Genomic DNA, 17,210 nt, shown 5'->3' with positions numbered 1-17,210 from the left:
CCTTCTGCCTCAGCCTTAGTTCTCCATCAGGTCAGACAGCACTTGCACACCACAGAATAGCAGCTGAAAGACTGAGTGATGCTTTTCTGACCTTGTGACTACACTAGTGGAAAATAGAGTAAGACCCAAGAGTTAGGAAGGAGTTGACTCATGAATAGCACATTCACAGTAAGTGCAATACACCTTTTCCTTATACTGGCATAGAAATAATCGACATTGGAGCCACCTGAACTGCTCAAAGAAAACCTATAAAAATTAATCAGAGCTCTGGAAAACAAGTTAAAAAAAACCCTCCAGGCCACCCGTTCCAGCTGTCTGCTTTAGGAACCATCTCGCCTCAAATCCCACGGCACCAGCAACATACACAGTAATCAAAAGAAGATGCCCTATACAGGCCCTGTTCCACCCCCCACCCCAAAACAAAACTGTAACTCATACCACAGACCGAACCTACCTCTCCTCTGAAAATGTTAATGAAGCTAAACTTGTTTGCTGCTTTTGGGGGGTTAGAAGTGAGAGCAAAAGAAAAGTGGTAGCAAGTACTGTGGCAATAGCAAGCTCACCATGCCATGACTGCTGGTCAAGCACACTGACAAGAGTTTTATACAGAAAGCAAGTTGGAATTATACCGCGCAGAAGCTGTCAGCTCTACCCCAGAGAGGCCAACAAGAGTCATCTTCACCTTACTGAAGTACAAGTAAAGACTTATACACATAAATCCCTAAACTGAACCCAAAGCTCCAATTGGAAGGCTAATTATAAGCATAGCTGGTATTTTTCTAACTGTTAAACAAGTTCTGAAGAGCTGAAAGGACTGTCTGCAGCACAGCACAAAGCTGACACCATCAGAGAGGTTTTTTTCCAGCACATGTTAACTTCAAAGAAATAACTGGAACATGTAAAGTTGAGTTTGACACCGAATACAAACAGGGTAGTTCAGGTAAACAACACAAAAGCTGAAAATTATCTTCTGGTAAAGCATTCCAAATAGAAAGGGTTAATAGGAAAGCCAGTCTATTAGCAAGTTGCCTCACTGCAGAACCAATCAGCACATGGAAACAGCAAATTGGTGTCAGACTCAAGCTCTCAATTCTTGAAATGTTTGACACTCCCTGCTCAAAATCTGTCTGCGCCAGCCGCAAGATCTTCCCCTGCATTTTATAGGATGGCTAGTCAGAAAAATAAAGTTAAAAAAGAGAAAGGCAAAAGCCACAAACACACACAGCCCTGCTGGCAAAGAGCAAAAGGACAAGAGCAGAACTAAATTATGCTTCTGATCTCTCCAGAGACGTTTATGCTCGAGATATACTGCGCGTATTCTCTTTCTTCAGGAGGATTAACGACCAACTAACAGCCACTCCAATGAAAGTATTTTAAGCCTTCGCATTAATCTCCAGACTTGCTGAGAATTGCTGACAGGTGAGATCAGTCCATTTCACAAGTGCAGAGAAACGCGGTTTTGGCAAGACAAAGGATCTGTAACAGAGCATTACTATGCTGGGTTTACTTGGGTGAAGGGTGTGGAGGTTTCTTTTCTTTATACTTCTTACAACCCAATTAGAAGAACTCCATCTATTGCAGTTACAGACTATGTCTGAAATCTCAGAGGATATCTTGCAAGGTACGTGAAACAGCTAATTGCAGAGTGTGCAACAGACCGAGATGCTGGTGAATTATTTTCAACAACTTATTACATAACTTTGCAATGTTTCCTGTTTTAAAAATGTTACACATGATCTTGCACATCCTATTTCATCTCGATACCAAGATTATTCCATCTGAAAATAGATTTTGACCAATAACTGAAAGAGTTACTGACTACACAGAATAATTAACTGTATCAACCTCCAACCACATTCGGTCTCAAAATTTTGAGATCAGATAGTGAGAGTCACTTAACTTCTATCAGCTTTACATCCTTTGGATCTTCTCTGATAATTTTTGCAACAGTTGTTTACATGCCTTCCTGTCACTGCAGAAGAGCAGTGGCCACAGCACTAGCAAGAACCAGAGTTTCCAGCTTGTGTTCATGCTCCTTAACTTCGAAAGCAAGAGTTTTGTGAACTCTCGTGTTTACACGAGATGGATTAGCTAGGGTGATTCCTGCTACGTGGTGTCTTAAGATACCACCAGTCCCTGTTAGGGCAGAAGAGATCATCTATAGCTTGCCACAGAAGATGATGACATAAAAAGACCATATCCCTTTGGGTATGGCAAAGTAGTAAGTATTAAAAAAAACCCTAAAACTTACAGATATTGCAGAGAGCTTTTACTTGTGTTGACCTCTCCATGTAACAAGAGAGGCAACTTCTGGGTTTTGGCAGCACAAAAAAGGGGGGGGAGGGGAAATTTAGACAGACTTCCTTCAAGGACTCTATTAATATACCTGTTTATAGATTGAATTTATTCTTTAAAACATTTTATTTTATTAGATCTTCTCATCTATTGTGAAGAAGACTTCATAATGCCTAAAAATACTGAACATCCGGCATTTCTACATCCCTTGGGATTCCATCTCAAGCCATTCCATTTTGATTCTGTAAGCAGAGGCTAGTCTGAGAATAAACAAAGAAACACTAGTTCTCATTTTAACCAGTTACTGCACCCAAATTTCACATTACTGCTGTTTAAGCACTCATTCTATGCCCGCAGAGTATTAATAAAGTGGAAGCTATCATGACTAACATCTGCTGGCTAAACAGAGGCCACATGAAGAGGAAAATCAGAAGGGAAGTGAAGAAGCAGGTCAAGGTTCCAAATTCTTCTTCCCTACCTTTCCCTATCTCTTGCTTTCAGTATTCAGTGAAGTAGTGGCTGCGTGCTTCATTGGGTACAACCATTGGTCCATGAATGGCATCTTTGTCATTTCCAAGGCAGTAAGAAGCAGGAATATCTGCTCTTGTCCATTTTGGGGTGGAAAGAAAAGGAAGTATTTCCTATGTGTAAGTACATGTAGGCACATACGTGTCTTCGCTAGCAAGACACTCGGATTCACAATTTTTGCAACACAACAAGTTTGGCATTAGCATTCTTTCCTACTCAAGCTCCAGACGTGGGAAAACACATTTCAGATGTTTGGTATATTAGGACTGTGTTTTTATTATTATTTGGTTCAGTTCAGATGAGACTCCTTGTTTACCACTTTCCAATGGCTCTCACTTCTTCCTAAAACAAACTTAAATGGTATTCAAAACATCCTGCCAATGAAGACGTTAAAATGTTAAAGACAGATTTACCACAGCATTCCCCGAAAGCTTCAACATTAACTAGAGGGGGATTGGCATACTTTAGTGAAAAAAAATCTTAAGTAGAGGGAAGAAGCTGTCACATGAGAGTAGCATATAGAGGCAATGAGAGGTTAACATACACATTTTAAAAGCCAAGTGATTCCAGGAAGTTCACGTACTACAAAATCAAGAACTCTTACCCCAGCAGCCAAGATTACTTACGTAGATCAGTCCCGAGTAGTATCTCTCCTTCAAGTTGTGAAGCACAGAAGCCTCATTCAGGCACGTCAGCTCTGCCATATCTTCTACTTTAGAGAATTTCGGGGGGTTCATCTTCTGGATGTCATCCTTATTTACTTTCACCTTCTTCCCATTCTCTGCCAGTTCCACGATGGCTTCATCTCCTACTTCTTCCTTCAGGCTAGCTGCCTCAAATCCATTCTTCTCTGAGGGAACCCATACCAGCTTCTTGGCTGCCCAGTCAGCCTGAGTCAGGGGGTTATTAATGATGTTTTTGTCCACATAAAGGTACTTATCTGCGTCTCTTTGCGACATTGTGCTTTAGAATTGGGGACCTGCAAAAAGAGCGGGGAGAAAGATATTTTTAAAGCCTCAAGTTGCCTCGCAAATTCCTAGAGGCAGACAGGCATATGTTAAGTGTCCCGAGTCCCTAGTCATCAGCACATGCCTCCCCCCCTTTAGTTTCATGTTAGTAAGCACTGGTAATTTGTCAAACTTCCAATAAGGTCAAGGTTTTGCTTGCCAAGAGGATGAAAAAAACCAAGCAAGCAAAAAAAACACAACAAAAAAACTTGACCGTTAAGTATTGGGAAGCCATTATTTGGCAGAAAAGAGAAAGCACATTAAAGTGACAAGCATCAAACAATTTGTAAGATGTGCCACTACTCATATCATCAGATACTATGTCAGTAATGTTCAGGTCAACTTCACTTCTCTACTTGGTAGAGATATTAGTTCAGAAATACAATCATAAATATATAATCAAGACTTATTTCTTATTTCCTTGTTCTGATAAGCTATGAATCAAACACCACAACTTCTTAGAAATGCCATATAGCAGTCTAGACAATACGAGACACACTTTGCTTCTAAAAGACCTCATCAATACTTTGAAGACAACAGTTAAGATCGACGTTAGATACTTTCCATCACCAGCTTAGTAGCAACACCCAGGCCACCAGTTTGCGTCTCTTTTTCTAGATAAGGTTCAGTAGCAAAAAAGACCTCCAAGACAGTAACAGAATAAAACTATTGTCAAGAAATTTTACAGCTAAAAATTGGGATCCTTCTGTGAAGCTGTGGTCAGGGAGAAGAGAGAATACCACCCCTACAAGAGGGAGATTTAGGTAGCATACTCAGAAAATGGCACCCTAGATTTAGTGTTTCATCAGAACCAGAACACTACCGTCAGGGATTTTCCAGTGTCTAAGGCAGCAATTTTATTGGTGCCATTCAGAAATCCTTTCAATCAGAAGAAAGGACTGCATGCGTCAAGGCTCATTAACCATGTAACAGCAGCCGCTTTACAAGGTCCCATAAACATTACTTCTTGCATCCCTCTCACAAAGATACCAGTGTCCTCAATATATGTTTTTCACAGCTTGGATAGAATCTAGAGCTCTTTTCCACCAGAAGAACAGAAAATGAAAATATCAATATACCCGTCATGGACAGCTGTCAGGATCCGCAGGGATAACCCTTCTACAGAACATGGCCGTATTTACAGACCAGCCTGCAAACCAAATAGGTGAAATCTGACTATAGATACCACAGACAAAAAGGTATTGAGAGCAGGACAGAAGCAGTTCAACCCCTGAAACATGCATGAGAGCAACAATAGATGTTGAGTCCCAGCATTAGCAAGCAGTGAATGAAGCCAGAAAAACATCAGCTATAATAACGACGGGCACAAATGCCCACACCAGTTGTTTGTAAGCATGTAGCGAAATTCCTTTAACAAATGTATCACTGTAGGTGGTATGCGACTTTGTGCCAAAGACTGTATGGATAGCTGCACATTCAGTCAAAAATAACTTGGCAAACAGAGAGAAAATTACTCTATAAATAAGCATTTCCTTTAGCTTCAGTTTAAAAATCTTCATCTTAAGCCTTACAGGACATGCCAGGCAGCTGTCCCACACTTCACCTCATCTTTCCTTCCCCAGAGGGTCACTGGCACTTCCACCTCAGTCACCGCAATGGTGATTCCCAGAGCAACTCCTCCTCCCTGGCTTTTCATATTTTTATTGAAAATTCACAGTTTAATGGGTACACAATGAAGAGATTGGTTGCAGAGATAAGCTGTAGCCATCAAGAGGCTGCCATGGAAAATGTGAGCCGTCCAGAGAGCTCCAAGACTACACTGTAACAGCTAGCCTGACAGAGCATGGGAAGTTAGAAACAGACCTTATCTCTCCCTACAACTACCTGAAAGGAGGTTGTACTGAGGTGGGTGTCGGTCTCTTTTCCCAGGTAAGAAGCGACAGGACGAGAGGAAACAGCCTCAAGTTGTGCCAGGGGAGGTTTACTTTGGGTATTAGGAAACATTTCCTCACTGAAAGGGTTGTCAAGCACTGGGACAGGCTGCCCAGGGATGTGGTGGAGTCAGCACCCCAGGAGGGATTTAGAAGATGTAGATGTGCTGTTCAGGGGCACGGTTTAGTGGTGGACTCAGCAGTTTAAGGTTAATGGATGGACTTGATCTTAAAGGTCCAGCCTAACTGATTCTATGAAATAGATAAGACTAATAATTCAACAAAAAAAAATTGAAACTCCACGACATTGCAGAGTATCATCTGCAGGTTGTGGTCAAAGGGTTAAGGAAAGGGAATGGAGGGAAGGAGGGGAAAAAGGAAAAAAAAAAATTCAATTGTGTTCAGAGTTGTATCAGGTTTGGCAAGGCAACAGCTGTGCTCTACCCTCCATTACACAGTTTCCTGCCTATGCAACTCCCAGAATCTAACCAGTTGCCTTTTTTGGCTATAATCAGGCAGGACACAGAGGAGTATGCTTCAGCTAAATTCAGTTTCATCATTTCCTGAGGAATCCTAAGTAACCAGCCATCTGAAGTGTCCTACATTACGCTGAAACATACTCCTCACTTCTTTACTGTTAGGGTACATGCATTCAACGCACCTTGGAGATTTAATCTGGGATAAAGACTATTTCTTTTTGGATAAGAAATACATTAGACCACAAGAACCTCTTCAAGGGGTATCCCCCAGCTAGCTCTGGATCTGAAGAGAACTAAGGAAAGAAGATAGCTACAGAGAGATTAAACAAGCTCCTTACAAGAGAACCCTGAATTATCTTGCATACAGCAAAACTGCATTCTTCAGCCCGTAAGGGATAATTTCATAGCATCTATCCCTTTTTACTCCCAGGACTAAAGCCAGCAATTATGACAGTAAAAGAGAGAAATAGCCTAACATGACTATTCTAAAATCTCATCAACACTTTTTTATGCCAGTACTACTAAATAGTGAGGAGATTCAAAGACAGTCTGCACCTCAAACTTTAAACAGACTTGAAAAATTGCCCTGTTGCATGGCAGCAGCAAAAAAAGTCTTATTCTCAACATCTCAAACTAGTTTTCATATGCTCCAGAAGAGAAGAGTCCTCAGGTAGCAGAACTAAAAAACTGGAGGATCATGCTAAGATAATATGGTATTAGTGCTATTCTCGAGGCTGACTTCTAACCCACAGGGCCTCTAAACTAGCGACACCACAAACCAACCATCCATTTGCCTTCTCCACAAGGAGAGTGCCAGAGGAATCAGATTCAGCAAGTTCCATCTCATGGGCTCCAAAACTTATCCTCCAAGCTTATGCTGCATTTCACTGGGCATTTCTAAAATCCCCTTAAGTGGCCAAGGAAGTAAGTCCTGTAAGCTCTTGCAGCTTCACAGCAACTCACAACGAATGCAAGTCATTACCATTTTCGGAACAAATTAGGAAGCAATCTGTTTGCCCAGAAGTTTGTATTTTGGGTGTAGATAATTATGTGGGGCAAGGACATTTACCTTTACCTGGCTATTGTGCAGCTGTCAAATGAGAATACAGTTAACAAGATTCTTTTTGATGCAACACCAGTCTATAGGTAAGACAACAACAACAAAAAAAAAAACCCACACATATAAGGAAGACAGACCATCCTTGTTTTGTGTTTAAATGCCTCCTCCTTCCTAGTATTGTTTCAAAAAATGAAATACTACAGTCATTTCCCTGTTAACCCAGTATGCTCCCTTATTGTGGTTTGTAGCAGTCTAAGGAATGGGCTGGGCAAATGTTGCTTGTTTTCCATTATTTCAGGTGCCAAAAGACATTCTTTTGCCATTTAGCTAACTACATAGCTGCCACAAAGATGACATACGGTTACAGATGGAGACAAAGTGATCTTTACAGTCATGAATAGGATGGGACCAAGACTTTAATAATATGTAGCTGAACCTTAAAAAAAAAAAAATTCAAGAACGCTTTACACACATTTCCCTGCAGATTCTTTTGAGATGAACAAATTAAATACTGGCTTTAAGTTAAGATGCCATACATTCTCTCTGAACTAGGCAGAATTACCCAAAAACCTCATTGGAATACATAGGGACAGAAGTTTGCCTTAGCCTCCTACAATTTCATAGCCTTAAGGCTCGAATTATGAGACACTGCACACACTCCCCTCCCTATTTTAAGTATCAAGTGCTTCCCAAAAACCTGAAAACAGGCACCTTCTCTGGCTTGGGAAGAACTACAAGCTGCCTCTACTATAAGGTCCCTTCCTTTGGATTAGTGTTTTGCAACTGCTAAAAGCATAGAACATTATCTGCTTGCAATTTAATTTTCTAGAACTATTTGCATTATTCCCCCTCCCTGACATTCACTCTGTCAGCAGCCACAGAATTGTTTCTGGGACTGAGCCACTGCTCAATACGATGAGCTTTGGGCTATGCTAAACTATCGAGGTAACGGTTGAAGTAGCAATATAAGTAATATATTCAGAAAAGCATTAATGGCAACAGTTAAAGCATCAGACTTAGTAACAAGTCTTAGAGCACTACCTAGGCAAGGAAAGCACTTTTTGTTTGACTTATCCAAAAACCACCATTAAGTAGGGATCCCCACGCTGGTTTTTTAGGCTTCAGCTTTATTATTAGCAAAGAGACATCACTACATTGGAATAGAGAGCTTTAATTACAAACCATTTCCCTACTTTAACAAATTATGAGATGTTTGTGAAATACTGCGCTACTGAGAACATGAAATAGCCAGATACCTGTACTGTACCCTTGCTGATTCAGATCCTCATTTCAGATCTTTGCTGTAAGACTGAGCCTGCATGAAAAGGGACATAAGTGGGTAACTACTAGAAGTTTTCTCCTGCTTCACTCCTACCAGTAAGGCACTGTTATAAAAACCTTTGTGATTTCACATGAAATGATCCCCCCACATTATTTGTCTACTGGCCTTCACACTAGCACTGTACTAGGAACTACCCTAAAGGTCAGGATGAGAAAAGAATGAACAACAAATAGCACTGCAAACACATTTAGACTTAACCACATTACTTTTCAAGTTCACATTTTAAAAGCAAGCCCACATTTTAAAAGCATTTCAGGAACACAGCTCCCATGCTGTTTTCCAAACTGGTTTACCTTCAGCAGGTTATGACAGAATGGCCTACAAGACAAAAAGCCTTTTCACAGAGCAAAGGGAATGTACACCATTTCTACAGGCAAGACAGGACTTTTACACTAGAAAAATTACAGCACTACCAGACACAGTACCATTTCAGTTACAATTAAACCATCCTCAGTGATGAAACTTGATTCTTTGTTAATACACAGTATTTAAAAAATACTCTTGACCTTGAGAAAAAGCTATGATTCTAATCAGGTTTGGACAGCAACAGATGACAGGAACCTTTATTAAACATACAATCTGAACAGCTAATACTTGCATTATTTCTGCAAACTCAACTATTTGGTTTTCCCAAGCCAGCTGAATACAGTTCATCAAATCAACAGAAAGAGTTGCATTAAGTGAAGCTAGAAAGCACAGTAAGTAGACTTTAATGGCCAGACTGCCTACAGTGACCACAAACTGACAACATTAAAAAACTCACCCCTATAACTCCCTTGTATTCACTAAGAAACTGTTCCAATCTCAGCTCTTTAGGACATCCTAGGCTGACACTTCACAGCTCCACGTGCCAGTATGTTTATGGGAAAGAAAACTGCCAAGTTTGGTAGCACAAACTGCTCCAATTTGTAAGTTACATTTATATAAAAACTGAAGTCTGAATCACTAAGGGTGAGAAACGAATCACAGGAAGGTAAGGGGAAAAGCTGGCAGGAAGCTGAACTGATGGACTGGTTATATCTGCTTGTTTCTCAAGTTCAGTGTGTTGAGACACACCAGTGCCCGGTGCTTCAGACTGAACTCAAGGATCACGAATTTCAGTTATCCCACTAGAGAATACATCAGGCAAGTACAGAAATTTGCAATTAACACTCCCTCCCTCACAGCTCCCTGGGCTGAAGGCATTCGGCTACACTTACCCTTTGTGTTCAGAACGCCGTGCTGCCACGCACACTCACTTCTAGTTCAGCTTTATTTGGGATTCATAACGATTGCTGTTAGACTTACTGTAGTTCACTTCTTTCCTCTCTGGCCACAGTCTGACGCACACAATACGTTGTTGAAAGATGTATTTCATAACCGGAATGCAGATTGCTGGCAATTATTGTTGCATGTTCAGTTTGACTCTAGTGCTGCCCAGACTTGCCAGCTACTGTGTTTATTACTGCAAGTTAAACCCAAGGTAGAGCACTGAAGGGCCTTCTCTGTATGCACAGGGCTCCCAGAATCAAGGAGGAACAACCTACTTATCTAATGTATAAATGATACCTGTCTTACCCAGAAGTGATCTACTGACCGGACTACAAGCAAGACAGAACAAAGAAGTTGGAGGGAATTCCGTACCTTCCAGTGGCCTAAAGGTACCTGGCATGTATCCTGGAACAACGAACACAGAATAAATGTTTCTGAATCTCTGCGTGTCCAGCTCTCTTCATCAGCTGTCAAGCACCACTTTCTGGTATATATGAAGCAGCACTTGCATATTCATTCTACTATAACAGCTGACACAGGAGGTTTGCTCTGCGAAGCTGGGACTTTCCATGGCAAATTCCAAAGGACAGAAAGCCATATACAAGTAAGACATTGTCCTCACATGCCACCTAGTAGTCACTGTCTCTCTCCACTGGTTTCAAATGAACGGCAAGATCAGGAGAAACTACAAGCACAGAACACGTAGAGGGAACATATATTAATGCCAATCTGAAGAGGTAATTTTGGGTACAAACAGTGAAAACAGGATAGAGCAGGCTTCTCCACAGGCTATACATGCACAGAAATGATCCAGGGCAAGTGTAAAGAAATTAAGCACTGTGGGTTACAGACAAATACGGCAAGGAACAACGTCCCCATTTTACTGCTAGGGAGGGTATGCTTGCCCCTAGTTTAATTGCACCTTTTCAGTTCAGTGAGACACAAAGACACATTACCATGTACATGGCACCAATAAAGTTAATCAGTTCTCCGAGGCCTGTGCACATTGTTTAAACACACCAAAAATTGGTTTAGGGAGGGGGAGGGTAGCTTTCCCTTGATTTCAAGTCCAGTCTTTAGCATGACAAAGCTAGGCTGGCTGCCACCCAACCCCATTCACTTTGAATAAATATTCAAAGTTTACAATCCTGCATAATACACTTTCTGCAACTGTTGTTTCTCATTAGTGCTCAGTACAGTACATGCCTTCTCAGCAGAGGAGAGAATTCCTCTTCCAGAGACAGTGCCCACAAGGAAAACATTCCAGGGGGAGAACACATTCTTCGTGACCACTCAGCAAAGTAATCCCACTTAAGGAGACAGCTGTAGTTCAGAAAACTGCAGCCCATCCCTGCTGTTCAAGCTGTTTTGCTGGAAGACTTGTTTTCAGAAGGCATAATGGACTGCAAAAGTTCTGATCAGACATGCAGAATTCCCTAGGGACATTGCATGAGAGAGGGAGGAAGAGCTTGGAAAGTTTCAGCCTGTCCTTGTTATCTCAGGGTCACTTTTTCATCCCTTCCCTAATATTCTGATTTAAGGCTAGAAAGATACCTGCCAAGAACTCTCTGGGGCAATGAAGTGCAAGGCAGCTCTTACAATAATACACAGTCCTATATCAATTACCACTCCCTATCATCTTTGTCAGCTCCAGGTTTCATTTCATCACAAGAGGGAAGAAGGAATAAAGCAATTACAGCTAAATACAGAGAAGAAAAATACGGTTCTAGTTCACTCTTTTAGAGACAAATACTTAGCATGTATGTAGCTAAGATAAAGTCATTTTACAGGAGCCATTATTCTTGCTTACGTTAACTGAGAAACTGCTTTAATCTCAGCATCAATAATACTCATTTTCTTCCAGCTCATATTGGAAAGAACAAAAAAAACCCCACTGCAAATACATCTGGCAAGCCATTTTAAAAAAAGATTATTTTTCTATTGCAGCGGGGAACCAGGTTTCTCTGGACACTTACAGCTCAACCTACTGTGCCAAACTATGACTCTGTACAAACAGCCTTCTGCTGTATCTCATGTGTTTTATTCTTGTTTCAAATAGCTCTGCTCCACCATTAACAGCAGCTATGGGAATGGTAGGCAAAAATGCTAGCACAGGGAAGTCACCACCTCTACAGGGCCCAAGTTTGATCCTCAACTCCTTTAGCTATACATAGGGATTCATTAAGAGGGCCTACTGCTGTTTATGAAGGTGACCTTGGAGGTAGGGGGCAGGAGAAGAGCGACTCTAGGATTTGCTGTTGTTCTTGTGTCCACACTGAAGGAAAAGCTACATAGCCTTAAGCTCCAGAACATATAAGGAGGCCAGGTTGAAAACAACCTCTCAGAGCATAACTATCAAGTTCAAGATGGTCTGAAAAACTTCGAACCATTCCCACTGCAACATTGCCCTACTGCGTTCAAGGTCTTGCACAGCTTTGTGGCTCCTCGCTTAGCTATCCATTATAACCAACATTCCGGAGAAAGCTGGCGGTGCAGTAGAGCGCACAAGGAACACTTGCCTGGGCTGTACACCTCAGCCTCACACTTGTTTTGTGGTTAGCTTGTTCCTTTCCTGACCAGTGCTTTCTTCCTTAAATGTCAAACATGTCAGTCTTCAAAAAGAAAGAGCACCTCTTATTTTAGATTTCACCCAAACATGTCCTCCTGTCTGGATCTCCTGAGAAGCCCTGATTCTGTATTAAAGGATAAGAAAGGACTCATCTGTCAATCTGAAATGAGTACAAGCAAGGGCACTTGAAGCAGGAACCTGGTCTGAACTGTTACAGTCATGGCTATGTGGCACAAAAGCTTTCTCTACTCTGGAATTACAGGAAAATGCTTTTTTGGAAGAAAAAAAAAATTACAAAAAATTATTCCCTGATCCCAGTAACAGGAGGCAAAGACACTTTGGAAGTTTCCAACAAAGTTTTGCTTTCTGCCATAAGAGGATAAAAAACAACATGAGGAAACATTGACCACAGAGTAGCAGAACTGTTTCACGTTGTTTCCATCATAGTTAACAACACTCTCCACAACCATATGCACTACAGTGCTGTGGTGGCTGAGGCACTGGAGCAGGCTGCCCAGAGAAGCTGTGGATGCCCCATCCCTGGAAGTGTTCAAGGCCAGGCTGGATGACGCTTTGAGCAACCTGGTCTAGTGGAAGGTGTCTCTGCCCATGGCAGGGGGGTTGGAACTGGATGGTCTGTAAGGTCCCTTCTAACCCAAACCATTCCACAACTCTATGATATTCTCCTCCTTATCTACACAAGAAAGAGCTGAACCATTACTGCAGCTGTACTTTTTCCTGATAGGACTGGTATAATACAGCAGGGTAATATTTACCGGTTAAGTACACACCAAGTTTTTAGAGCATTCAAGAACTAAAAATCTACCTATCTAGTTCTACCCGTTAGGAAAAAGCATTTGCCAGGTAAAAAGATCGACTCCCACTATGTGGGGGAAGATACGCATGCACACATATATGCCAGTGCTACGCAGACAGTATGTAGATGATTTTTAGAAGTTACACCAGTTTGTCCAATAAATTGGCAATCCCTTTTTTAAAGGAAAAATATGACTGATGCATCTTCCTCATCACATTTGTGTGTTCTCATTTTACATTTCCCCTTATATCCTGCATTAAACTGCAAGCTCAAGTTCATCCATGCAAAACTTTAACTTGGGAAGGGCCATTACAACAATTCAGAATAATATGCTGCGTAATGAAAGGGCAAAGACTTTAGTATCTGCTATAAACATTCATACTGCAATATAACCCAGATGATAAAAGCTATGTGAATTGGTTTAAGTCACAAATCTTAAGTCAGAATTTAAAGACTTCTTGTGCCTGTGGAGAAATCTTATTTTGTACTTACGCTCCTCTACGAAAGGAAATTGCCTTTATCAATAAGCAAACACACCAATTTGAAACATGATAGTTCCAAGTATCCAATTAATTACTCTAAATAGTCTACCATACATCTGGATCCATACTCACATATCCATCTATTTAAACAATTCTGTAAAGTCTGACTACGTTTTACTTGATGGCAAAAAAGAGACAAAAACATCTCTCTCTCTGAAGAACAGAAACAAAGACATCTGAACAACACCTATGAAGAATAAAATATATTAAGTGGTATTATGCTAAAAAAAATAAAATTCCATTAATACAAAAAAAGAAAAAATTATTTCTTGGACTTCAGATGCATTTACAAGCAAAAAGTAACTAAAATTGTTTTCTAGACAGTTACCTGCAATCGGCAATTTATCAATTAAATTGACTGTTTCTGGATACCTTCAGATCAAATCCACCCCTTCTGATCTGTTCCACTAATTGAACAGAGAAAAAACAGTCTCACCCACCCTGCCAACCACCCAATAAATGGAAGAAAAAGCCTGAAGAAAAATGTCGGGACCTTCCTCTACATGTTAAACTACGAACGACATGGCCAAAACGGAAGCCAGAAAGTCAATTTACCTCATCAACCAACTAGTTCCAAGTGCTTAGCTAGGAACCTTCTCAGCCAGTTCGTGGGTTTGATTACAGATTTACATTCAGTATTTGTTGCCAGCTTCTTACATCTAAGGCATATTCGAACAAATATAAGATTCTAAGTCTTAAGACAGAAAATCAATTTAAGAAAAAGAAACACTATCAATGAAAGCTAACTTGAACTCACACTTCTCTCAAAACAATGGATTTTATGGATTCAGAGCGCAGACAAACAGACCTACAGTGTAGCAGTCCCTGCCAAAAAGACCTTACTGACTAAAAATTTACCTACAAACTCAACCTACAAGTTTTGCTGTAGGTTCAATTCAGTGTTTCTTCCACCACCCCCCCCGGATATTTAAATCAACTCTAAATACATCAGTAAAACTAGCTGAGCACTGGTCACCACCAAAGTCAAATCTACTGCACCTCCAAGGTTGATTAGAAGAGCCTAAATTCAAGTGAACTGATGAAGTCTTGACTTGAAAAGAAAAGCAGAGATGAATGTATTCTCACTACTACAAACAATAAAAAGGGAAGTAAGCTGTTACAAGTATATGGTTTAAATCTTAGATTTTAAACAGGAAGCTGCCCAATAGAGAAAAAAAAAAAACCAACTGATGGCACAGGACTGTCAAAGTTGAGCTGTAAATTTCTCTAAACCTCTTCTCTTACAAGTCTGAATGACCACTTTGCTTTCATTCAAATCGGAACTCCAGTTCTGTGTTGAGCCATATATCACAATGGATTTCCTGCCGAGGCTCATTAAAATGGTAGTTCTTGATGAATACAAGTATTCATCCGTTACAAAGACTTTATGATGCAGAATTCCAAATTAAGTTTCCCTCAACATATATTAATTATTAGCTTGAGTTTACCAAAATCACTCATCCATGCAGTTTTATTTACTACTCCCAGTCGAGTCAGCATACGTATTAGGAGAAATTTAAATTTCTAGTCATGAAGACCAGCAGAATCCAAACGCTATGTACAAAACTCCAGAGGCACAAATTTTATTAAGAGGTCATGGAGTCAAACCACAGTATGCAGGGTTATATTTCATTATACCTCTCTGCATCCAACAGCAATATATTTGTAATACTTCTATAAGAAATAATTTGCAGTAGGCAAGTATGCTAGACCAATCTTAATTCCCACTTTGCCATGTTTAAAAAGAACATGATTTAGCAGTACCAGCTCCTGAGGTGTTCACAGTGAAATCAATCTCAGTTCCATCACTGGAAAACTGTGGACATTCCTATGTCTTTAGACTTCCTGGGATGCTCAGAAAGACTACATATTGTGCTGAACATTAACAGGCCAAAGGGCCATTGACTGAAAACAGGGACTAGTCCATTGGGCTGAACACGGCTGGGTTGGAGTGAGGTGAGAGGATGTTAAGACACTCGACCAGCCCAGGATTGAGAGATGAATCAGCGTGGAGAACAGTACTTCAAGCACTCAGAACAAGCTTTCACAGTCACTAAAGAAAAAAAGTGAAATGGATAAACCACAATTAAGATGAACTTGTAAATTGATGCATTTCATTCAGCTGAACAACACCCATTTGCATTAGCTTCCAGGGCAGAAGCTGCATTTGTGTTCTCCTCTCATCATACGCTATTTACATCAGGTTGCTAGTTTCCATCTCTTTCTACACTAGGAAGCTCAATTAGAACCATGGCGTGCTTAAACTGAAAAGAAATTTAAGGTACAAGGTCACCAAGCCACCATTAAGCTAGAGCAATTGCCAGCAAAAACAATGCCGCTGTAGGCAACCCTTTGCTATGAGAGTTTTGTTCCAGCCCACAGAAGACAACGTCAGGCACGCAATTTCTCTACTTAACATGCAAACAGCTGTGCCTCAATTATAAACTACGAGAACAAAGACTAATAAGATATTTATATGGGAAATCAAAGATAAAAATGGCTGTTAGAGGGCACTGAGTGCATTACTGAGTCAAACAAAATCAGGACTGAAGTTCTGGACGCCTTTTAGCAGGCGTGCACGCTAACTGTGGGCCTCTAAAATACACTTCAGCCACCAGTTAGGTGCAGAGCAATACCCGAGAGAACCTGAAGCTACCCCGCAAGAAAGCGGATGTAGCACACAGCTGTGGGAGATCAGACAACCTTAACTTGGACTTCTCCTTTTCGGTAAACCCTGCATTAACCAGCTGGGTTCCTGTGCCTCCAGTGGGTCCGCTTATAATCTCACCCTACTAGGGTCACGCCGATTCTTAAGTGACATTAAATCTGGGCAAGACACACACCTGGGGATGGGAGTACAAGCTAAAGATTCAGCAAAATCAGCTTGGAAATCACAATACCAATGACATGTCCTGTCCTGTCTGTTCAGCATCCTGCAGATTAACAGAAGAAAACCTGAGTTTTTGGGTACAGACAGACTCTAGTCATCTCCCAGTACAACTGAAGTATATTTTCATGTAGCTAGCAGCCATGCTGATATCTATACACTCCTTCGTACCAGCACGTGAACAGTCTGACAGAGGACTAATGTGTGAATTATCAGTTATTACATACATTTAGTACATTATTTTTAAAGACCTGCCAAGATAATAACGGTTCAGGTTTTCAAGACAGTTTGTTGCAGTGATAAATGTAAGTCTCCGCAACTGTAGCGGAAATATTTGCAGTGCCAAGTACAGTTGCAAAGAGATCGAAGCACCTGTGGCATCTGACTCCACCAGAGTTTTCAACTCCGGGATGAGTACAAGAGCTACCACCCGCTACACAGTTTGAACACTCTCCAACATTCGTCCTAACAGCAAAATGATGTGCTGGACAACACAGATTATTTCAGCCTCTTAAATGAGAGATTCTTCTCATCTCTTTCC

General features: G+C 40.9%; 1 protein-coding gene across 1 annotated transcript in view; it reads right to left on the bottom strand.

Moving 5' to 3' along the window:
• The window catches only part of MYH9 (myosin, heavy chain 9, non-muscle), a 53,164-nt gene extending 49,359 nt beyond the window's left edge, over nt 1–3,805 (bottom strand). Inside the window, exon 1 of the mRNA XM_010154090.1 lies at nt 3,450–3,805. Coding sequence (XP_010152392.1) covers nt 3,450–3,782 — 333 coding nt within the window. The 5' untranslated portion in view covers nt 3,783–3,805. The remainder of the gene's footprint in view (nt 1–3,449) is intronic.
• Nucleotides 3,806–17,210: the final 13,405 nt, after the last annotated feature.

The sequence above is a fragment of the Eurypyga helias genome, unplaced genomic scaffold (genome assembly GCF_000690775.1).
Source record: "Eurypyga helias isolate BGI_N326 unplaced genomic scaffold, ASM69077v1 scaffold26356, whole genome shotgun sequence".
Taxonomy (NCBI): Eukaryota; Metazoa; Chordata; class Aves; order Eurypygiformes; family Eurypygidae; genus Eurypyga; species Eurypyga helias.
This window is presented reverse-complemented; position numbering and strand designations above follow the sequence as displayed.